This window comes from Rhizophagus irregularis, chromosome 4 (genome assembly GCF_026210795.1).
Source record: "Rhizophagus irregularis chromosome 4, complete sequence".
In the NCBI taxonomy this organism is placed as follows: Eukaryota; Fungi; Glomeromycota; class Glomeromycetes; order Glomerales; family Glomeraceae; genus Rhizophagus; species Rhizophagus irregularis.
The window spans coordinates 3,271,728-3,296,769 of record NC_089432.1 but is presented as its reverse complement, the minus strand read 5'-3'; the positions used below and the strand labels follow the sequence as shown (position 1 = coordinate 3,296,769).

The 25,042-nt window shown below is 26.7% G+C and overlaps 4 protein-coding genes across 4 annotated transcripts; 3 read left to right on the top strand and 1 right to left on the bottom strand.

The window, feature by feature from the left end:
• Positions 1-4,988: 4,988 nt before the first annotated feature.
• On the bottom strand, positions 4,989-9,084 carry OCT59_024030 (uncharacterized protein; the record flags this gene model as incomplete). Its single annotated transcript, XM_066135124.1, has 12 exons — positions 4,989-5,886; positions 5,977-6,045; positions 6,140-6,207; positions 6,310-6,524; positions 6,624-6,726; positions 6,809-6,952; positions 7,053-7,224; positions 7,321-7,669; positions 7,780-7,876; positions 7,949-8,397; positions 8,509-8,623; positions 8,728-9,084. 12 exons carry the CDS (start codon positions 9,082-9,084, stop codon positions 4,989-4,991), a joined length of 3,036 nt encoding a protein of 1,011 aa, XP_065991178.1.
• Positions 9,085-18,518: 9,434 nt separating this feature from the next.
• On the top strand, positions 18,519-18,815 carry OCT59_024029 (uncharacterized protein; the record flags this gene model as incomplete). The annotated part of the gene is made up of 1 exon (XM_066135123.1): positions 18,519-18,815. The coding sequence occupies one exon, from the start codon at positions 18,519-18,521 to the stop codon at positions 18,813-18,815; it is 297 nt and encodes a 98-aa protein (XP_065991177.1).
• Positions 18,816-19,052: 237 nt separating this feature from the next.
• OCT59_024028 (uncharacterized protein) lies at positions 19,053-19,752 on the top strand (the record flags this gene model as incomplete). Its single annotated transcript, XM_066135121.1, has 3 exons — positions 19,053-19,136; positions 19,221-19,414; positions 19,584-19,752. 3 exons carry the CDS (start codon positions 19,053-19,055, stop codon positions 19,750-19,752), a joined length of 447 nt encoding a protein of 148 aa, XP_065991176.1.
• Positions 19,753-20,177: 425 nt separating this feature from the next.
• Positions 20,178-23,050, top strand: OCT59_024027 (uncharacterized protein; the record flags this gene model as incomplete). The annotated part of the gene is made up of 17 exons (XM_066135120.1): positions 20,178-20,300; positions 20,593-20,670; positions 20,789-20,830; positions 20,906-20,944; positions 21,027-21,091; positions 21,311-21,375; positions 21,451-21,507; positions 21,589-21,631; positions 21,717-21,757; positions 21,843-21,858; positions 22,189-22,231; positions 22,330-22,370; positions 22,434-22,473; positions 22,557-22,593; positions 22,668-22,708; positions 22,781-22,812; positions 22,900-23,050. 17 exons carry the CDS (start codon positions 20,178-20,180, stop codon positions 23,048-23,050), a joined length of 954 nt encoding a protein of 317 aa, XP_065991175.1.
• Positions 23,051-25,042: the final 1,992 nt, after the last annotated feature.

Sequence of the window (25,042 nt, the reverse complement as noted above, 5' to 3'; positions counted from 1 at the left end):
TTCCGACGTTTTTGTTACAAACTCGTGAAATTTTTTCGACTTTTTACGCCATCAATAGCAGAGTGTAAAAAAAAAATGAAATCTCACCTACTTTTTCCTTGTCTAGAAACTGCATTTGGGACGTTTAAACCTTTACATAGAAAACAAACGTTTATAAAGGATACAGAGAGGGACCAAGTAAAAATATGTTTTCTTGCATTCAGTATTAGCCTTAACTTTCCGATTCATTTTTCGGATTTCGAATTAAAGAAGAATCTGTTTAGGGATTGGGATCGATTCTGCCAAAATCAAATTAATCGAAAATCCGATCAGTCGATTATCGCTGTTTTCAATTTGGTGTGATCATAGCGTAACACCCCTAAAAATTAAAAATTTGTGAATACCCGTGATTTTTCTAAATGGTTGATTACCTATGATTACCGGGGGAAATTATGGAAAATTCCAATTATTTGGGTAGTTTACTTATAAGTAAGTTTTTAACTTTGTGTTACAATAACAGTTTTTAATAAGTAAATTTACTCGAAAAAATAAGATTTTTCACTGGTATTCACAGGTTATCAACTATTTACTAAATGATTTTTTAGAAAAAATAATGGGTATTTACAAATTTTTGATAATCATATTTTTTATAGGAGTGCTAGCTTTCATCGCACTAAATTGAAAACAGAAATCGAAACTATAGTGCCGGCCCGAATTACGAAATTATAAATCACGTGACATTGTGTTACACTAAAGTTTTAATTCCGACCGGAATTATAAGCTTGGCCAGAGTTACTGCCGATCACTGATAAAAACGTTTATTTTAAATACAAAATCATAAAATTTTAAATTTGTGATATTGGAAATTTTACTGCCACAAATTTAATGATGCACAATCGATTAGAAACGATTAATCGAAATCGAAAATCGAATTTTAGAATCGAAATTTGAGAAAATTCTAATTATGGGAATTGATTCCAATCCCTAAATCTGTTATTGCTAGAATACTATAGAAACGAAAACATAAATTTAACGATGACCATTGCAAAGAAACGTGTTCGGTATTTGCTTTTTAGAAATAAGGGCATGTCCGCAGATTATTAATTCGTAATTCGTTTGTGAAAAGATAAAAGCAAATCTGAAACTTTCTACAGGAACAATGGAAATCCAGATTTGGCTCTTTCAATCTTTAATCCGGTTTATGAGAATATGAGAAACATGTTAAATAAATTTTATTTACGTTTCTGATAAAAATAAATAAACTGTTTTTAGCGTTAAAATTCCGCAAAAATTCCTAACTCTAAATCTACACTAACTCCAAGTTTATATTAATTCCAATTCTACACTCTTATCTAATCTATTAACTAATCAAATTAAGTTATGAACCCTAACGAATAGAAAACAAACAAATTTAAATGAATCTTAACTTTTCTGGCAAAATTATCAAACCAGATTTCAAACTTGTAAATGTAAGCCCTATTTTTACCAAAGCCACTGTAAAAAATGTTGATCCGTGTTTATATTTCCTCTCTAACACGGATATCCGTGAATGTATCATTTTCACGGAATTTTTACAAACGCTACGGAGAAATAATGGAAATATTCGGATAAAAATTTTTATAGAGAAGGGTCCTCCATTTCTTCCTATCAATTCGTTTCATCACTTGTACTGAGATTTTATCGAGTTGAACACGGTTTATATTTCATGTATCATTTAACGACGCTAAAAAAGTATGTCAATATAAAAAGCGAGATAAAAAACGGTAAAGGAAAGATATGAAGGTATTTGTTGATCAAACCAAATAATATTTATAGTTTATACTATTTTTACTACATAATAATAATCATGTAATTAATTCTTAAATTCTTTTTTGCGCAGTAATTAACACGTGATTAAATAAACTATAAATATCACATGATACGACTTAGTATATGTGAAGAATAAATATAGCTTAATTAGTTTTAGTATGAAGCTTTTCATACAGTATATTAGACATATTAAATTAGGAATCTTACATTTCGATGTGAGTATATCTGATATGGTACAGTGAGTTAATCCTATTTAATTTTTATATTAATAATAGTATTAATTCCTATTTGTCGCATTAACTGAAACTTATTTTAATGGATCTTTGACCAATATTTTATTCCACCCAATAAATAAACGAACGTGGATTATTGAAACATGTTTCAGAACACAATTTAACACATTTGTAAAAGGATTCACTTTTTTTTATAATTATTTTGACAATCAACAAAAGTAAATCTTACAAAATTATTCTCAAAATATTATTTATAGTATTAGTTTGCGTTTGAAATAATGATAATCCAATAGATTACAGTGCTTACAACATCAGATGATAATTTAGTAATAATTATTTAGTCTTCGTAATCATCGTTTAATCTTTCTTGTTCTACTGTTAATCACAATACTAATATTTCTCGTGCAATGATACAGGTAGGATACAAATAGATTCTCAAATGATATTTTATGGCTTAATAATACTTGGATCTTTGGATGAATTCTTTCAAAGATACGTTTCACCATAATGGTATACTCGAATACTACCCGGTTTGCTCAAAACTGACTTGCAGAATAAAAGCTTTGTTAATCTGCCAAGATTGGAACAATACCCATCACTTTTTCCTTCGTATTAATCGTCGAACCCCGAAAATTTCTCAAAATTTTTTCCAGAATCAAGTGAAGTTAGAATTGTATTAGATGAACCTAATTTTTGATAAAGTTAATTAAATGAAATCAACATAAAGCAAATAAAGGGAATTTCCTAAAATAGTGAATTTTAAATATTTACATTTTTGTTAGTTTGTACTTTGTAATAGTTTAAGTAAAAATTGGTCCGATGATTATTAACAATTTAAAGTTCAAATTTATATATTGAAACATTATATTATAAAATAAATATTATTTATGATTTTTTTTTATCAAACACACCAATAGTTTCCTTTCGATAAACTAAAAAAATAAACTAAATAAAATATCCAACCATAATTAATTTATTTGATTTGTTGATATATCCAATCATAATTGAATTTTTTTTTATTTCTTTGAATACAAAAATAAAATAATTGGTCCCTCTTTTTTTTTCTACATCTTTTGTAATATAAAAATTTTAATTGTAAATTTTTTTTTTTTTTACCTCTTCACAGAGTCACCAGACCAAACTTTTTCGTTAAAAAAGAAAAAAAAAATTTGTAATTTGTCAAAAATAATGATTTTCATTGGACAAAAGTTTGTTTTAATGGCGTTTAATAAATGTTTATCCGTTGAACTTTAAAAAAATCGTTCACATCTGTGTACGAATGTGGTGCGTACTAATTAGTTAAAAAATCTATCATGATTTATATTACCTGTTACAATGCAGTAACGATATTATTAAAAACACGAAAAAAAAAATAAATAAATTATAGTGAACTAATTATGTAGTATTTTTTTTTACCCGCAGGGTAACTGGTAAACTGGGTAAATTTATAAAAAAAAAAAATTAAAAATTCAAATATTAAAAAAAATTCCAAATGTTAAAAAATTCAAAAAAATTCCAAATTTAAAAAAAATTCAAAAATATTAAAAAACTCAAAATGTTAAAAAAATTTTAAAATATTAAAAAATTTCAAAATGTAAAAAAATTCAAATAAAAAAAAATAAAATATTAAAAAATACAAAAAAATTTGGGATATTCGGTTTAAAAAAAATTTCAAATGTAATAACTATTATAGTTACTATAATTTTTTTTAATCGATAGTTACCCGATAGTTACCCGTATCCAAAAGAAACCATTTTTGGAAATAAATTGCATAAATTGGCATAAATTATAGTGTGTGTTACGATTGATAAAAAAAAAAAATAAGGTTTATTACTGATCTACGTGATCGTACAAAAAATTCTTGGCAAAAGGATACTTTTTTTAAATTAGTATTTATAGGTTGAACTTATATAGGTTTAAAGTTCTGTGCGCAAAAATGATTTCTATAAGTTGATAAGATCTGTAATGTTGCAATACTTGCACACTAATCACCAGACAATTGGAAAAAAAAGAAAAACATCCCGCAGATCGTGTTAAACTATTTTTGATATACAATAATCATTTTAAAAAAAAATTCGAAGATTCAAATCATATACATCATAAAGATATTATTTCAAATTTATACGAGAAAGCTTTAAATAATACTATTAGTTAGACAAAATGAAATTTTTTATTCCTGGTGAGTGATGATTGGTTGATTTTTTAAAATCGCGTGAATAATAATGATGTTATACAGTATTTAAAAGTCACGTTTATATGAGAATTTTTTCCTACAAAAAAAATACACGAGAAAAAAGATTGGATCACAGAAAGAAAGGCTGTGATGCATTTTGTGGCTGACGATATTGACATTAATAATTATTATTACATAAAACTATCTTTCAATTGTTCAAAGTCATGGTTTGCACGATCACAATCGGATATCGTGATCAAAAGCTTCATTATTGATCGTGAATTTTTTTCGCTTTTTCTTTATTTATACAAATAAAAAAAAAAATTTGATATAAAATCGTTAATTTCGTTTAAATGGCCTTCAAAGAATTTAAGAAAAATTAAACACGTTAATATAATGTACTATATGATTGTATAGATGTAATGGATTTATCAAATTTCTTTATTTACTGCAAAAATATTCAATTATTTTAATTATTTACAAAATAATAATAATAAAAAAATAAAAAAATAAATTATTATAATGCAAATTACATACATTATTGTATATATATATATATATGAGTTTTCTATTTAAACTAAGAATTTTCTAAAAATAATATACACAAAAAGTCTTAGCGGTAAGTAGAATATAATAAAATTTGAGGCAATTAATTAATTAGACCTCATGATATTAAATTTTATTCTTTTCTTGTTGAATTATAGGTTTACAATTATCCCATACCGAAAACAAAACAAATATTACTTTTAAGCAATTAAAATCCTTTTTTTTTTCTATTTAGTTTAAATCTTCTCTCACCCAATTCTATTATTTATATGTATTGAATTTCTAGCAGCGCTCGACGAGTCCAAAACTACCTCCTCTTGTTCATCTTCAGTTAACCATTCTCCTTCTTCTTCTTCGTCCTGTATAGGATGGGAATAATTAGGATTGGTTACACTGACGGGAGATATTGGACTAGCCACTTGCGTAGCTGGTTGTGAAACAATGTCTTGTGATAATGGATTATAATTTTGTTGAGATGGTGTTATACCCATCACATATGACCAATTATTATTTGACCTACCGCTACTAGATTTGTCATTATCATTATCATTATTATTATCATCCTTTGTAGTGGAATTACCTTTTTCTTGTGGAATCACCTCCAACTCTTTACGTCGAGACTTTCTAGGCTTTCTCTTTCTAATGTTGTTGTTATTGGTCCGCGTCGGATCCATATACATAGTGGTATCAGGTGGAGACTGCATAATAGTAGTAGTCGATATCATATTTGCAGAAGGAGGAGGCGATTGTATAAGTATAGATGATTGTAATTGATCATTCGTTTGAATATTTGGTCTATGTTGCATATACGGCACACCTGGTGTTGATGATTGTCTCATAGCTTTTGGTCTTTGCGGTTGAACAAACGATTGTAATGTTGTTAATGGTTGTACATTGCTCTGCAATAAAGGAACTTGTTGATTATTGTTAGATGTCTGAGGTTCCGGTTCATCATCATCGTCTAATATTATTATAGCAGCAGAAGCTTTATCTGACTTTGACGATGTTGAAGGAAGTGATGATCTCTTGGAATTCGCATCAATTTGCATAACATCATCATCGTCAGTTGTATCTCCGCCGTCACCTTCATCTTGTCCTACAACTGTCCATTTTCCACTAGAATCCATCTCAACAGTATTAACATTTCTAATTTTTTAAAGGGAACGAAAAAAAAAAAAGATTAATTATATAAAATAAATCTCTTTTCGATCAACGTGATTTTGGATTATAACTTACCCTGGTATCTGTCTTAATAAACTTTTGAAATATTCATCAATTCGTAATGTCTCCGACGTTACTCTATCACTAAATTTATTAAATAATTTAATATTTAATATATACATACATATATCATGTAATCCAAAATTATAAATAATTATTGAAAAGAATTTAAACATACTTGCACTCGGGACATCTCCATTTGCAATTTTTCTTATTCACGTCAACGTAAGTTTGCAAATCAAAGCACTAAATGATAAAAACAAATAAATAAATAAATAAACATATAAAATATATATATTTTTACGTTCTAATTTAAATGACGAGTTTTATGAATCTTTTTTTACTTACACCTATGTGACGACAATTTTGTCCTTTCGCAGGTTCGGAAATTCTTAATAAACTTAATGGACAACGTAAACTAACTTTCATTTTATTAACCGTTATGTCACAATCATCATCAATTAACATAGCAACATTGTTCTGACCTGTTCCAATCGATGAAGCTGGACTCGTTGGTTGATTTTGTTGATTTGAGGAACTTGGACCAGAAATTAATCGTTTAACTGATTAAAGGGTAAAAAAAAAAAAATTTTTTTTTAAATATTAAGAAATTATTAAATAATAAATCATACAAGGATAAAAAAGATTTTTCAATAATTTACCAATTTCCGTTCCATGTTCTATGGTAAGTGTTTGACTACGTGCATTACGCAACACTATTTCTTCCGTTTCTTTCGCCAAAATTTCTATCGACAGTATATGTTCCTATAAAAAAGGATGAAGATTATTATTGTTATTCTCTTATGAATGAACTAGTAATAAGGAAGGAAACGTTAAAATGACTTACACTTAATTGCTGTCGACATGGTTCACACATACACTGGGTGATTTTAATCCTATTGACTCCTGCAACCAAGTATTGGACAATATCGACCGGTTTATCAACTCCAACGAACGAATACTGGTTTTGCTTGATAGGAATTCGTTGTTTCTATCGAGAAGAAGAAAAAAAAAAAAAAAAAAGAACCGATTTTAATTTAAATATTCAATAAAATATTTTTTTCAAAGTATAATTTATTATGAAATCATACTCTGCTCAATTTAATTTCCGAATCATTGATATGTATTTTAAAAGTTGCTTCCTCTGGAGGCCAATCGCACTTGTTATCTTCATCAAGATTACTGGGTTTACGTGATATTAACCTGTAACTAATTGGTAATTTATTTGGATGTACGTGAACTGGCGGGAAAGGAGTTTCTGGTCTTTTTTTTTAAAAAAAAAAAGAGAGAGAGAGTTAGAAATATAAATTACTTCTGTAAACTCAACAAAAACACAGAAACATTGAGTAATTTACTAACCTCCATATCCTTTCGAACTTTTCGTGAGGGACATAAAAGGAATTTATAAATTCTTGTTGAGATTGATGTTGATTGATCATTTGCGATTCATAAGGAAGCATAACATGACCCCAAGCTCGATCGATTATTCTGGAAATCCAATTTGCATTCGCTTTTTCAATATCTGTAGAGGGTCGTTGTTCAATTCTTGGTTGGCTTACAGGAACGCTTATTTGCTGTTGTTGTTGTTGTAGTAACACTATTTGCTGTTGCTGTTGCTGTTGTTGTTGTTGTTGTCTTAAAAGATTCCTTGTGCTAGAACGTTGAGAGCTACCAGGTTTGACCTCATTGTTCCATCTTTTAATATGACCTTTTTTAAGAAAAATATATATATATATATATATATTATATTAATATCTGATATTTTTTATTTTTTATTTTCAATGACGCCAAAATAAATAAAATATTTAAGACACAAACTTTGATTGTTTAGATTAAATCTGCCGATATTAATCATAGCACTCTGAAAAACTTTTGATGCTGCCTCAAAACCATACGAGGCTCTATTTTTTACACACTAATAATATATATATAAAGAATTAGAAACGAGTTTAATTGATTCATTTATATTATATATACAAATACGTACCCTTAAACACTGAACCAACAGTTCTTGATATGAATTATATACATTTCCATCTTGCAAATAATTATAAAGTTCATCACAATTAGATTGAAAATAATCTTTATTGTCTAAATCTACCTTTAAACTCTCTAATCGTTGATAGATATGTTGTATTGAATCTTGTGTTGATGAAATATTAGGCGTAGATATGTTATCACTATTGTACATTGGATTATCCATTATTGATGTATGAAGAGGTTGCTGAATCTGTGGTATTGGATACAAAGTAATCTGACCGGATGTTGAAGGCCTCAATATTTCTAAAGAAATTTGTTGCATTTGACCTTGATTGTTTCCGTGCTGTTGTTGTAACATTTGTTGTTGTGATATTTGTTGTTGAGTATTATTATTACTAATTTGTATCTGGTTTTGAAAGCCTATTTGTTGTGGTATAATTTGACTTGAAACGGGAACTGTATAAAAAATTAAAATATCAACAATTGCGAGTAATAAAAATCATTAAAGAAAAAAATAAAATAAAATAAAATAAACATTTCAAAAAAAAAAATAAATCAAATCTTTACCATGATGATTATTTTGATTTGAAATAACCTGATTGGAGGATTGCAACGCCTGTGGCTTATCAGAATTATTAAAAATGTTATTATTTGAAATTGTATGGGATTGTGATCTCTGACTCTGATTTTATCGCAAACGAAATAGTTTTTGTCATTTTTATTTGTTATCTTTAAAAAAAAAAAATTTTTTAACAAGAAATTTAAAAAAATAAATTTAATACATACTAAAGCATCGGCAAATGTTAATGGTTGAGGTCGTAAAATACTACTATTATTTCGCACCGTTATTGGTGGATTTATACTTGTTATTGGACTAAAATAAAGTGATGATGAAGGTTGAATGAAATGATACGGTCCTTGTTGCATATAAGCTTGATCGGATTGATGAGAAGGAGGATTCACATAAGTACTACCACCACTCTTTCGTCTCTTTGCTGATTGATTTCCTTGATCCAACGTAAATTCATGTGGCATCGTTCTAGTAGTAGTACTAGGTCTTTGTAGTATATTATTAATACTAGCTTGATTCGATGATCCATGTTGTTGCGCGTTTTGTTCCGGAGATGTAACGTAATTATGCATTTTTGTCCGAATTGTATATTATTAATCAATTAAATTCTTTTGTTTTGTTTTAATGAAATATGTACAACGATGATTCTTTTTTTTTTGCTATGATTTTTGAGTATTGTTCCTTTAACCGTTCAAAAAAAAAAACCTAATTGATTGATTGAAAAAGGAAAAAATGTGTGAGAAAGAAAATAAAAAATTGATAATTTGATATATTGATATATATATATATTGATTAATGATTGAGAAGGTACACGTCATCCACTTTAATTGTGATTGTTAAAATGAAATCACATTAACAATATTATAAAATTAAAACATCACATTTGATCGTCACTGTTCCACAAACTTTAGCTAAAATGAGTCATTAGGATGATCAATTACTTTATATATACCTTTTTTGTAATTCCCCTTTTTTTGATTCGCCCTTTTTTTTTCTAGATAAACTATTTACAAAAAAAAAAAATTTTCGTACAAATCACTAAAATATAAAAAAAAAATCAAAAAAAAGAAAATTTTTTTCAAAAAAAAATTAGATTTTATTTAAAAAAAAAAAAAAAAATGATTTTTTTTTTTGATCCTTTAAACGGATTATAACCCGCAGCATAAAAAAAAATATATATATAATAAATTTTTTTTTTTTTTTTGTGGCGCCAAAATATTGGATCAATATAAAAAGAACGCCAATTATTTACAAAAATGACAAAGAATATAAAAAAAAAAAAAAAAAAAAAGACCCGGTTTAGTTACCGGTTTATTTGCCGGCTTTTTTGTATTTATAGCTTTTTATATAAATCCAGTTTTTTTTTTCTTGTGAAACACGGCTGATTTTTTAGTCGGATGAAAAAGAAAAAAAAACGAAAAAACTAATATAAAGCCGTTCACTCACCCTATTTATACTTTAGAAAATCATTTCAAACCCTTTTTATGAAAAAAAAAAAAAAAAAATATTTATTGTGTGTAAAAAAATGATTTATAAAAAAAAGCTGCGATTGAAAATGCTGGACAATTACAAAAATGTAAAACAAGTGTCTCACAAACCCCAACAAAAAGCATAAACAAATAACACAAACGGTAAATAATCGTCAATATCCAGCCAAAGTTTCCTAAAAGGGAAAATTTCATATGAAATTTACCAATATGGGATCATTATGATTGATTATTGATGTTGCACGAAATCATGTAATATGCAACGATATGTAACACTAATGTCACACGATTTCAGCCCAAGGTCACAAGGTCAAAGATAACGCCAAATTTAGCATTTTTGTTTTTGCCCCTTTAGAAACAAATGCAATCTTGCAGCCCCTTCTTGTGAAACTTATGTAACTGTAACACATCATTCTGTGAAACGGTAACACCTTTGTGAAACGGTGACACTTGCAAATCTACTATTCCAAGTAGAAGCTGATGATCCGCACAACTTTAAATAAAGCGCGGGAAATTTCCTAAAATCTTAAATAATGGTTTTTTTTTTTTAATCGACAAACGCAATTGGTATTTCAATGAACTGTAACAAAAATAAAAAATAAAAAAAATAAAAAATAAAATAAAATAAAAAAAAATATTTTGAAAAAAAACAAATAAAGATTTATCATTGACAGGGCGTCCCAAATTTCCAAAAATAGGACAATAAAAAAGAGTTTCTTTACCATCTACGCCGATAACAAAAGCAAAATCATAAACGTTACCATGAAAAAAAAAGAAGAATAAAATTAAGTTCATAAAAAAATGAGGCGTTGATATTTTTTACTTTTTATCATTATAATAATAAAAAACCCGAAAAATTTTCAAAGCCATAAAAGTTATATGAAATGACGGGATGTTTCGTAATAATTAAAATGGGTAAAAAATTCTTTGTGTTAAATTAGTAATAATAACAATAATAAGCCATTTTGTTATTTTGTTTCATTTGTTTTTGACAATGATAAAGATTACGGTACGCCAAAAAAATAAGTATTTAATTTTAATATTAATTAAACGATAAAAAATTTTGAAACTTTACTTTATACGAACTAATGATCTCTTTTTTTGGCCTTTCCTTTGAGTCAGTAACATAAATTTCCGAAGTTCATGTTTATTCTATTTTTCCCCTTAATCTCCTTCCAGTAATATTCTGCATAAATTATAATTTATGCAAGTGATTAATAATCAATAAAAATAATTTACACAAAGAAAAATGATCCTATATAAAAAAATAATTAAACCTTATTAATGATTATCATTAAACAAATGAATATTGTATTATAAATTCAAATAAACCAATGAAATTTATTGTTTGACAAAAAAAATCTTTTTTACCGTTTAATATTCGGTTAAATCTCGTGAATTTCCCGTGTTACTCTTTTTTCATGTTGTGCATTGACCATGTGATCAACTAAGATGATTACACGAAGTTTGAACTATAAATAAAAATAAAATTATCATTTAAACTAAAAATAATAAACTTTTTGTTATATAATTTAATTTGGAAACAAGTTAATCGTCTTGAATTTTATCTTTTTAAAAAAAAATTCTTTTTATAGTTTTTTTTTTTTTTAAGATTTACTTTTGAACTTATATTGCAAATAATTACAATTATTAATCGATAAGCATTATGCTTTTGTCGCTCGATTTTTTCATTGTCTTTCACCGGGCGTTGAATCGCCAAATTAATCTCTAGTCCCACCTTAATCAAATATACTGTATTTAGTAAAAGCATATGTCAAAAATGCAATCCAAATTTTTAATTTATTATAATAAATTTTTTTTACATGTATTATTATTAAAAAATGTTCTTAAAATTTTTTTATTATTTTTTTTTTAAATATTATGTTGTTTTTTTTTTGTTTTTTTTTAAAAAATTATTTTTTTTATCGTAATTCCCCCTTCTTCTTTTTATTGTTAAAGACTAATGAAAGAAATGGTCATCATTTCCTCATAGAAATGAATGAAATATGGATGTATTTATATTTTTTAAATTTTCTGTGTAAATGTTTTTTTTGATCCGCTGATTGTTTGTTGTACTATAATATCATCTATTCATATTTTACTAAAAATTTTATATCGCGAAACGAAACTTGCAGCCTTTCCTTTAGGGGCAATTTAACAATCATTTAATCCCATTACTTTTTTACTATATTAAAATATATAATAGAAAATTCTATTATAAAAAAAAATCTGATCATTTCTTTAAATGTAAAATAAAGGATTACATTATGGCGTGCATTAAAAACTGATTCAAATTTCCTTTAAATTGAAATATTATTTTTTTTTCCTGTATAATAAATAATACCTGGTACAGTATTAAAGTTATGATGCGGCTATATTTGAACTAATCTCAAAATGATTTACTGCACATATTAAATCACGGACTTCTGCACTTCAGCCTGGCTCCGATTTTTTTTTTTGTGTAATCACGTGATTATATAACTTTCTCACGCGTGATCTGCTGAATCCGCAGTAAGTTTATTTTACAAAAGTTCATTATAATACTTGATAAAAAATATAAATTTGAATGGCGCCATGTGAAACAATCAAATGTTTTATTGGTATACCAACCAATTATAATAAATCATATATATTATAGTCTGGATAAATTAAAGATTATCCTTATATAATAAAATTTTAACAGAAATTATTAAACAATTTTTTTTTTGTTTCAGTCATTAATTTAACTATCCAGTTAATTATTTATCCATTATACTTATATTATCTCTTTTAATAAAATAAAATAAAAAAATAATATATTATTTGAGTTTTGTTTTTTAATATATATATATATATATATTCACATCTGCAATACATAAATTTATACATTACACCCTAATTACCCTGGGCAAAATTACGTAATGCCAGGCAAAATTAAAATATGTTAAAACATGTGACATTTAACTATTAAAGGTGTGAAAAATGGATTTTTTACAACTGAAAAAATTCCGTTTCCAGAATACATATAAAAAATGAAAAGAGAAGGGGTGTGACACAGATGACAAAAAAGGATGTGATGCATCACAGGTGTGATAAATTATAAAATCCACATTATTTATATTTATAAGCAAATTTTAGATAAAAATTGAAATTATAATATTATAATATATATTAAAGTATTATAATTATAATACTTTTTATCACAAAATTTCCATTATTATTTTATAAAAAAGATTACTTAATAGTATATATGTAGGATATTTTATGACTTATGAGTATGACAAGTAGTTTCAGATTAATTATATTAGAATAGTTTTATAATTTTATATGTATTTTATGTTAAATAAATTGTTTTAATAAATTTATAAATGTATTGTGATAAAACTTAATTTTAGTTTTATAATATATATCTTATATTTTAGATAAACTTAATTGTAATACCCTATTATATATCTTATTTATAATATTTTAAAATAACATTTTCTTCATATGGGCCGATCCTTGGAATCTAATTTTTTTACACAAAAATAATTTTATTAAAGCAAATATAAATTATCATTTATATAAGAATAATAAATTTATACCAGATAATGCAAAAAAAACTAATTAATTATATAATTTTTAATTTTTTTTTAATATAAGATATCATTAAAATTTAAAAGATCAAATATAACTCTCATGACAAAATCATTGATAATTCTTCGTAGAAATAAGCTATACAAATAAATTTACATTCATTTGAAAGAGAAAATCGAGATCTATCTAATGAATCTAAAATCAAGTGAATTGAATCACTAGTTGTTCAGTAATCACGTTCAGTATATTATTGAATTTTATCTAAATTTGATCATTAATTACTTCACATATAGTGATTCAATTTGAATGATCTTTGCTCCCTAAGGTGATGCCAACTTTTATCTTTAAAATAAATTTAAAATAATTCGTTTATTATATGTAGATGTTTAGGAATCATCAATTATATTATTAATATAAAATTTTATAAGTTTGATAAAATCTGATATAAAAAAATTTATTAAATACCTGTAGATGCAAGCTACACGAATGAAATTATATTCATTTGAAAGAGAAAATTGAGGTCTATCTAATAAGCCTAAAATCGAATGAATTGAATCACTGGATTGTGAATAATTACGTCTAATATATTTATTTTTAATTTTTAAATTTGATTTGACTTTGATCGTTAATTACGCCTCATCCAGTGATCCAATTTTCCTGATCTTTGATTCTTACGATAGAGCAAATTCTCAGCTTTCAAATGAATGTAAAATGATGACGTTAGCATATCTCCAGGAATAATAATGCACGATTTTGTCACCTGCATAAAGTCCGATCTGAAAATTTTATTTCTTACCAAAAAATGCTTTCATAAGAGAATCCCAAATTCTTTTACTTTATTTAAAAGATTTTATTTGCAATTTAAGGATTTTAGTAGAATAAATCTAATAAAATAATTTTAAAAGATAAAAAACAAATATATAATTAGTTATTTTGAAAAAAAAGAATATCTTATTATTCATTTTACAACTATTTTACATCATAATTATTTTTTATTTGCATGTATTTTTTACAAAGAAAAAACAATAAATTAAAGCTAAAAATTATGAAAAAATATGTCTTATCTATGTATATAAAATATTAAGTTTTTTCTTTTACTTACCACTTAAAAATAACTGCTATATTTGCTTATAAACTTTTTTGTCATATTTAATAAAAGTGAATAGAAAAATGATGGAAAAGTGATGGGAGTGATGGGGAAAAAGAAGTGGTTATTACCGTTATTTTTGAATATTGATTAAAAAAATTTTTTTTATTTTTTATTAAATCTGAGTTACGTAAATATGTAACACATATTTAATTTAGATTTGTGTAATGTTAATCTTACTAAAATATTAAATTTTTATAAAAATCTTAATTTAGACTAATTCCAAAAATCGGCACATATGTTGCCAATTTTTTGAAATATTTTTATAGATCTAGATACAATGGCTTTCAAAACAATTGTACAATTATTTTGTAAAATTTTTAAAATATATTAAAATATATTTAAAGTATTTTTGAAATTAAAATATTAAAATAATATCAAAGTTAATTATATTATAATGATAAAATAATAATAAAAGTATTAAAAAATTATTATGATATTATTTTGAGTTATTTTTATAAACCTAAAGTTCTAGATACAATATAATTACAAAATAATAACAAAAGTATAATAAAAACATTTTGATGTATTAAATGTATTTAGTGTTCCGCATGAACCAAATTTCTTCTCTAAAATTTGATTCAATTTGGACTTGATTCGAACTCAATTCAACCTCCAAAAATTATTATCTTAGGATCTAGCAGTGATGTGTATTGGAAGATTGGAAGCTATTGGAATCTTTCAATTTTTCCAATTCCAAGCCTTCTAATGCCAACAAATTTTTGTTGAAAGCTTCCAGTATACATAGAATATATACAATATACATATATATATAAACTAATATGTATTGAAAATTATTGGAATATTGGAATCTTCCAATTCTTCCAATTTCAAGCCTTCCAATTCCAATAAAAAGTTATTGGACGCTTCCAATGCACATCACTGGATCTAGTGATCCAATTTTAATAATCATTTTTTTAATCGATGGGTCTCGTTGACCTGATCAAAATAAAAAAATCATCAAAATCAGACTGCTAGATCAAAAGTTATTCGCAAAATATGTTTTTATTATTCAGAAGCAATCAGGGTCACACCGTATCATGAATCGATTCGTGTGGAATACTAAATGTATTTTAGTAGTATTTTAAAATTATTACAAAATCATTTTAAAAAATTGGCCATTTTTAGTAAAGTTTTATTGGTCAATTTATGTTATGTAATATTATATAAATCCCAATAAGAAAATTTTACTCCTAGTAAAAATTGAAATTTAATAATAAAAAATGGTTTTTATCAAATAAATCAAAAAATGACATTTAAAATCACTTTTATTATCTTAAGTAAATTTAAAAAAAAAGTAAAAATACATTTTATTACATTATTTTTTAATATTATATATTGATATAAATTTTTTTTGTAATTTTATTTTAAAAAATATTATAAATAAGATATATATATATATATATATATATATTTGTTGCAACACATTTAATAGTTTATTAAAAAAAATTTTATATTAACACAATATATATAATCAAATACAAAAACTAATCTAATTTATTAACTACTAAACCACTTGTCATTCTACAAGAGGATCTTACATGTATATTGTCAAATGAATTTTGGAATAAGAGTAAGTTTTATGTAAAATATAAGCTTTTTTAAAGGGAAATCTTTTCTTTTAGTCAACATTTTGGGAAAAATCCAGTAAAACCTACTGCAAAATAACAAAAAAAAAAAGGATTTTAACAAAAAAAATAGGGTAAAAAAAAGGTTTAATAAATATAAACTAGGTAGCGAATACTTTACATCCTAAAACTTCATATTTGGTCCAGTTCTCCTATCAGTTAGCCATTGATTTTAGTAATACTCAAATTTTAGCCAGAATTGTAAGTTTGTCATTGTCATCAAAGCTTTTATGTCTTAAAGTAAATTGCTTCTTAATTTCTAAAGACTTTTCCCTTCTGTTTCTGTCTATCAGTAAAAAAATTAGTCCACTCATATTATATCAAATCATGTGATTTATCCTGCTTTAGATGATTCTCTTTTTTGAAAGTTTGCATAATGTCATATGATATATTGATATTTTTCGTTAGGACGGACTGCAAATAAAATGACGCAATTATTAATAATTATGTTACAATGATGATTAGATCGCAAAAATTACAAATGGAAAGGCAGTTTAATGGAAAACCTATAAAAAATAAAAAAAAGAAATGTTAATATTAAAGAAATTCCAAATAAATACCCACCCACACATACCTATATCCTGGAGGAATTAGGTCCTGGAGGAATTAGGAAGCCAAAACCTACAGAGAAATAAAAAGAAAAAACGTTAATATGTTTCTTTAAAGAAATTATAAAAATAACAACACACAGAGCATACTCATGTCTTAGAAGAATCCAGGAAGCCGAAAATGTTTCCCTACAAAATATAATAAAATAAACGTTATTAATCTCTAAAAAAAGCAAATTTTAAAAAATCTCTTACCTTTCAAGTCGAAATTCCAACCCGAAAAAGTACAAGTCCTATAAAATAAGACAAAAGAAACGTTAATAACGTTTTTAAAAGTAATTTTTTTTAAGAAAAAAGGCAACTTACCCAAGATCCGTATTCTTGATCTTAAAAAAGTTGCAATTCGGACTTCAGAGTAAATAATTATAATAAAAAAAAATAATTTTTAAAAAGAAAAAAAAATCAGTTTAAGAAACCGAAATGTTTTTTTAAAAAAAAATATAAAAAATAAATATTTTAAAAAACGAAAAAAAATCGGTTTAAGAAAACTAATTAATAAATAAAAAATAAATAAATGATTTTAAAATTTTGAAAAAGAAAAAAAAATCGGTTTAATATTTTTTTTTTTCAATTGGTCTGAAAAAATATATCTTTCTTTTAAAAAAATTGGTCTGAAATATCGTTTATTTTTTAAAAAAAAAAATAAATAAATCAGTTTAAGAAACCGAAATATATCATTTTTTTAAAAGACGTTTAAATTGTTTAAATTAAAAAAAAAATGAGATCGAATTTATGGATCTGTGATTTACTGATTTGTAATCATCGGAATTATTTCATTATTCGACGTAAAATATATATATATATATATTTTTTAATAAAATGAATAATTAATGGTTTACGAGTCAATTTTAATTGGACGTAATTAGGAATTATAAAAATTGGGGAACGTCGCCGGGGTGATTGTCGCCTGGTTTTTTTTCAAATATGTCACATGATGTACAATATATAGAGTAAATTTATTAATCAGCTGAAGGCTGATTTTTTTAATTTGGCTAATTTTTGATCGGTTAAACTCAAAATTTTATCGACAAAAGATATTTTAAAAAAAAACTTTTTTACAAATATATTTATTCAAAATAATCTTATTTAATGAAATTTTATTTGCAAATATGAAAATTTAAACCACACATTTACGATTTTAAAGAAAAAAATCACCATATTTATTTTTAATGAAGTGATACAAATAAAGAAACAATAACAATAAATAAAAAAGATAAGTAAATTACAATGATCAAGGAGAAAGATGCTAATAAAAAAAATGAAATAACAATGGAGTAATGAAAAGTAATAGAAATGGAAGAGAGTAAAAAAGAGTAATGAGAAGTGATAGGAAACAAAAAGGAGAAATAGGACATGAGAGTGATGGGAGACGAAAAGAAGTGATGAGAGACGAAGAGGAGTGATGGGAGATGAAAAGGAGTGAAAAGAGTGATGGGAGACGAAAAGAAGTGATGGAAGACGAAGAGGAGTGATGGGAGATGAAAAGGAGTGATGGGGGACGAAAAGAAGTGATGAGAAGATGTAGAGGAGTGATGGGAGATAAAAAGGAGTGAAAGGAGTGAAAGGAGATGAAAGGATGTGATGGGAGACGAAAGAAGTATTAATTTTCTACCGTATCCGTTGAATACTCCAGCTCTTAATACAAAGTTCTTTAACCTTTTCCTAGGATTTTTGGCGAAACTAGGTTTCTCCTATTTCCTCACAACGCCCTGTGAAGCTTGGGATGCTCTTAGGTATCATGAAGAATGGCGTGCGTCTAAACTTCCAATGAACAAGACGAAGATTACAACATCACTTTACAAGCAACTTGACTGGTTCGAAAATGAGGGCTCGGAAGAAGAAAGGAAATCAGCAAAAAAAGATGTTGCAACAATTTAAGGTAAAGTCATGCTTTTGCGAGTTATGTGGCGATTGTGTGACAGGAAGCATAGGGGACTACGGTTCCACCCTGTTACAACTGGGATTGAGCAAAACCACTAGACTACGGTTCTTGAGTGGCGATGGTCCTTTCATAAACTTACAGAAGTGTGGCTACCTCTATTTGTGGTTAATTAAAATCTATTAAAAATTTTTTATGGCTAAAATCGATTCTTATACAGGATGGTTTAGATACTGATGGATGCATTTATGAGTTTTCGATGGCTGAGACATACAAACTTAGAAGAGGCAAAGGTTACTACAAAAGTTCATGGATTACAGGTAATGGAAAGTGTTTCTCTTCAACCTTCATTTATAAATTTCTGGCCATTTAATTCTGGTCCCTTCTTTGTTTCCTATGAATAGGCAGAGCAACATTTAACATTCACAACTGTCGCAACAAAACAAATGAAACATTACGCACTATCAACAACTCGCGATAGTCATGTAAAGCAGGAAATCATCAACTCTTTAGTGGACCATGAATATGAAATTGATGACGACTTTAACAGTGCAAAAAGATGTTACGATACAAGCTCATTGTCTCTCTCACGAAAAAGGTAATGGCTCAAAATTCGCCTCCCATCTACTACAAATGGATGGACATCTATCATGTAAGTTGCGGTCGAAACAAATGTTGTAAAGAAAAACAAGATTAATGAACTTTTTGATGACATGAGAAATCGATATATATATATATTTTATGCGAACCGTTCAGACCATTATCAGAAACGGACGCGGAGGACCGTTCGAGATGATAGCTCAAAACACTGCTGTTGAGGTTGATCTTCCTGAAGATATCAAGGAATATCTTCATTGTTTGCTCAGTGGAAATATTAAAAATGCATTGTCAGAAGTAGAAAAAACACTTGATGAGAGACGGCCATTGATGTTATGAACGAGAGAAGTCTGTCGATATTTTTTGTTTTACTACTACTATGATGGCTTGCAAACAGACAGCGATGAAAAAACTTGGTCCAACCAAACGGTCTATCGAATTTTGGATCTATTTTCGATGTTTTTTGGATTTTTTTTTAATAAGATTTTAATTTAAATTAAAATTGACATCAGGAATTGCCTTGTAAGCCTTTAATCTTGTACTTTTTATTTTATGATGAATATGATGAATTGATACATATCTTTGATTTAGTGGAGAAATCATAAACAAAGCACACAAAGATAGAGTTTATAACATAAATGTTGACCAAAAACCATCAAATTCAAGAGAGACGATAAGAACGATGCTGTCTTATATCAGGATGATAACGCTACAATTCTATATGAATAGTCCTTTGGGCCCACGGAATTTACTCGACACATTATATGGGAGATATAACGAAATTAGCACGTAATGAAGTGGATGATTTAAATTATCACTTCTTACAATATTGCAAATGCTCCGTAACAACAGCGAAGAAACTCAAATCTGTGGCATCCATGGATATAGTAGGTATTTTCCATTTTTTTTTGCTTGGGGTGTTTTACAGTAAAACCTAGCCAACTTCTATGTTTTTAGAATATTTATATTAATTTACCTCACGGGCCTCATTTGTATGAAAACGTATAAAATATATGAAATATTTAAGTGTAAAATTCCCAACGACATATACAATCGATGGCTCCTAGCTAAGTCGTAATAATAGGAGTTCATTTGGAGGTATTTCTATACTAGACTGTCTAGACATACAAATGCATCTCATTTGCTATTACTTATTGTAGGTTCATTTATCTTTTATAGACACTGCCTACGGTAAGACTGTCTGTGAAAGGGGAAATGGGCATGGAAGACACAATCAACGATGATGGTCCTTATTGTGTACGTGATTGGAGTAATACCAGATAACACTTCAGAAAACAAAAGAACAAAATGAAGTCAGATATGTTATATTTCGTAAAAAAACTTTTTTTTTCGTAAATATTTCTTTTTTTTTTAGGTAAAGGAAGCCGAAAACGAGTTCCGGACTTCCATATCGAAGGTAAAAGCGATTATTTTTTTAATTAATTTTTATTGAACGAACGTTAACTAACGTTCGTATTTCTTTTTTTTTTAGGTAAAGGAAGCCGAAACGAGTTCCGGACCCATATCGAAGGTAAAACCTTCGAAAAAAATTAATTTTTTTTTTATTTAATTTATTGACGAACGTTAGTAACATTCGTATTTCCTTTTTTTAGGTAAAGGAAACCGAAACGAGTTCTAGACTCCCACAAACGGGAAGATTGGCAATTTTCTCCCTCCAGTAATAAAAGACACTATATTTGCCAGATCGTATGATTTTGAAGTATTTCCCGCATATTTGGATGTTAATACCATGGATGCATTGGTATCACTTGCTGGAAATGCTAATAAGAATTATAATCCCGACAGAACTGCATATCTAGGAATTCCCCTTTGGGGTTCTCTTGCTCAAGCGGGTGTTAGTCTTATAAACCTTATTCATCTTTCTTCGCAATTTTAGCAAAAACGACAAAGATTATCTTGCCAACTTTGCATGTACAGCCTGCACCATAGCCCATATCGAAGGTAAACCTTCGAAAAAAAGTTTTTATTAATTTATTTGACGAACGTTAGTAACGTTCGTACTTCTTTTTTTTTAAGTAAAGGAAGCCGAAAGACAAGTTCCGGACTCCCATATCGAAGGTTTTCATATCGAAGGTAAAACCTTCGATTTTTTTTTTTATTATTTTATTTAATGAACGTTACTAATGTTAACGTTCATTTTTTTACTTTTCGTAGGTACAAGAAACCGAAAGGCAGGTTCCGGTCTCCTATTTCGAAGGTGAGGCTTCGAAATTTTTCATTTTACTTTTTTTTCTTTTATTTTAGCGTAATGTTTACCAACGTTTCGGCTTTCTCTTTTGTAGGTCCACGGCTTTCCGGACGCTTCGTGGGCTCCATTTCGAGGGTATATCCTTTATATCCTTCGAAAGTGTTTTTTTTTTATTAGATTTTTTTACGAACGTTAACTAACGTTCGTTTCATTTTTGTAGGTCCAAGACGCCGAAGGTACGGGACTCGATTTCGAAGGTAAATAACTTAAAAAAAAAGGAGTCTTTTTTTTTTAACGAACGTTCACTAACGTTCGTTTTTTTCTTTCTTCGTAGGTCCAGGACGCCGAAGGACTTAATTTCAAAAGTAAACTTCGATTTTATTTTTATTTTTTATTTATTTTTTGTTTATTTTTACGAAGCGTTATTAACGTTTCGATTTTCTTTTTTTATGTTCTGGCTCTCCTGAACTCTCCTGGACGGAATTTCGAAGGAAATTTTTTTATTTTTTTTTGTTTATTTTTTACTTGAACGAACGTTGACTAACGTTTCAGTTTTTCTTTTGTAGGTTTCCAGCTTTCCAGTTTCGTCTGGACAGAATTTTCAACATGGTAAGTTTCGTAACGAACTTTTCGTTACAAAACTAATATTTTTTTTATTTTTTAAACGAAACGTTATTTAAAGTTTCGTTTTTCTTTTTTTTTTGTAGATTTTCGGCTTTCTTGGTGCCTCTTGGACGGAATTTCGAAGGTAAAACTTCGAAATTCTACATTTTTTTTATTTTATTTAAACGAAACGTTTTTTTTTTGGTAGGTTTTCGGCATTTGGTCACCGCCTGGATGGGATTTCTAATGTAAAACTTTGAAATTCTTTATGTTTGTTTATTTAACGAATGTTCACTAACGTTCGTTTATTTATTTATTTATTTTTTTGTAGGTCTACGGATTTCTGGTGCTTGGATTGAATTTCAAAGGTAATTTCTTTGAAATTTTTTGCTTTTTTTTATCAAAATGATTTACTAACATTTCGATTTTCTTTCTTTTGTAGGTTTACGGGTTTCTGAATGCTCATTAGACGAAATTTCGAAGGTAATCTTCGAAATCTTCATTTTTATTTTTCAAAGAAACGGTACTAATGTTTCTTCCTTTTCTTTTTGTAAGTTTCAGACTTTCGATAGTGGAAAATCGAAATGGTAAGTTTCGCAATACTTTAATGTTGTGAAACAATTTTAAAATTTTTTTTTCAAGAAACGTTACTAACGTTTCTTTTTATTTTGTAGTTCTAATATTCTGTACTCTAGTGAATGTGCGCAAAGAACTTTGGATTTTTTCTATTTTATTTGTTGTTTGTTGGAATCGAACCAACTGGAACAATGTCCCAAACCATTAACAACATATGAATTTGATGTAAAGAAGACGACGGAACTTTGATTTTAGTGCATTTAATAAAATCTTTTTTTTCTTTGATAACTTTCAACATGTAATATGTACTTTTTTGTTAATTTTGTAAATATTATTAAATACAGTTTAATAAAAAGATTTCAATTTATAAATGAATTAATTAATGCAGTGTCCAATACTAAATTTTTTAATATTCTGAAGAATTTCACAGATGTATTTTAAAAATTCTGCGCAGATTTTTTTAACACTTGCAGATCTGCGCAGAAATTTCTTCGCAGATTTTTACCTTAAAAAATTTACCAATAGTCATTATAATTCATATTTAAAATTGTGTTTAAATAAAATATTTTTAATAAATATATAAATATATTTTTTTATAAATGGTCACAAAATAAATTGCTTAGTAATGTAGAAAATCTTAATGTCATAATAAGAATTTGCTTAGCAGGATTGTAAATAGTTTGAGTAAATTTTGAAATTTTCATCTGACCTATATACACTAGAGGTCTGCATTGACCCCTATTTTACAACCCGGCCCGGCCTGCAGGACCGAACCTGGATTATTATTATATCATTTGTTGTAAAAACAACAAAAATCGGCCAACTTAATTTTAGCCCAGTTTAATTTCGGCCGGAATTAAGACGATTTTGGCCAGAATTACAAAAATCTGGGTTTAACGAAAAATCATGTGCCGGCCCGGACCCGGCTTGGGTGAATTTTGAAGAAAGTTTGCCGGCCCAAACCCATCTAATATACTGTGTATATATATTGTTCAGGATTCTTTTACAGTACTAATCCAATTAGTTTTACCAATATTATACGTATGTGAATATTCAAGAAATTTAGTTGTTTGATTATTATTGTTTAGAATAATAAAAAATTATAGTTTTTCAAAAAATTAATTAATAATTAATTATCATTAAAAAAGAAGATGGAAATCCAGTGTCTATTGATTCAATTAAATTCCATTGCTTTTATTAGCATTAGTAACCAATAATCAGAAATTCACATTATTTTTTATTCCACAATTTTTGACAAAAAATAATATAAATATAAGTACCAGTTGATCGTATGGGTGGATGACCCCAGCATTACCCAAAAATTTTCACCTATATGACTTAATGCCTGAATTGTCAAGCATTTATTAATTAAATTTTGAAAAATATTTTTATAATTAAACAATTCATGATCTTACCGATCAGTGACAAAATGATTAATTAGTATGTGGACAAAATTTTACTGAACACTAATTAAATTTGGAAAATTGCAAAAATTAGCCATTATTAAACATGATCTATATTTCTAAAAAGGAGGTGGCTGAAATTCACATATAACACCATAACCATGCACCTTAATTGGAGTGTTTTTTTTTGTTTTTATAACTTTATATTTTATTTATTTTATTTCAAACCTTTTTTAATAGTGAGAAGATTGGCAAATTATAAATATTTTTTTTTTTTTGTTTCAAAGTGCTATAATTTATTTAAAAACGATATTAACAAAACTAATATGAATGATAATCATTTCATTGGTGCTTAATAATTACCTAAGACGAAAAGATTAACCAGTTACTGCGATTTTGTAATAATTGATATACATTCCGGTTGTGCAAAATTTGTTTGTCATATATGCAATGATGCAATGCTTGTAATTGTAATTAACACAATGTATTTTGTATAAATATTGTTACCATATTTATTTATACTAATAAATAAAGGCATTTTAAAAAAAAGAAAAAAAGATATTTACTTCTTTTCCAATTAGGGAGAATTTTGATATAGTAATGGATCAACGTATTAAAGGTATCAAACAAACTCAAACTGAAATATTAAGTTTTTATTTATAAATAATTCATGTTTAATATTTTACATAGTTCAACTAATTATATTTAACTAGATTGTAAGTAATATATATATAATTTGCATTTATATTATCTTTATATCTAACTAATTAATAATTAATAATACTATAGGGTGTAAGTTATATGATATCTATATTTATATTATTTATATAATTTAAAC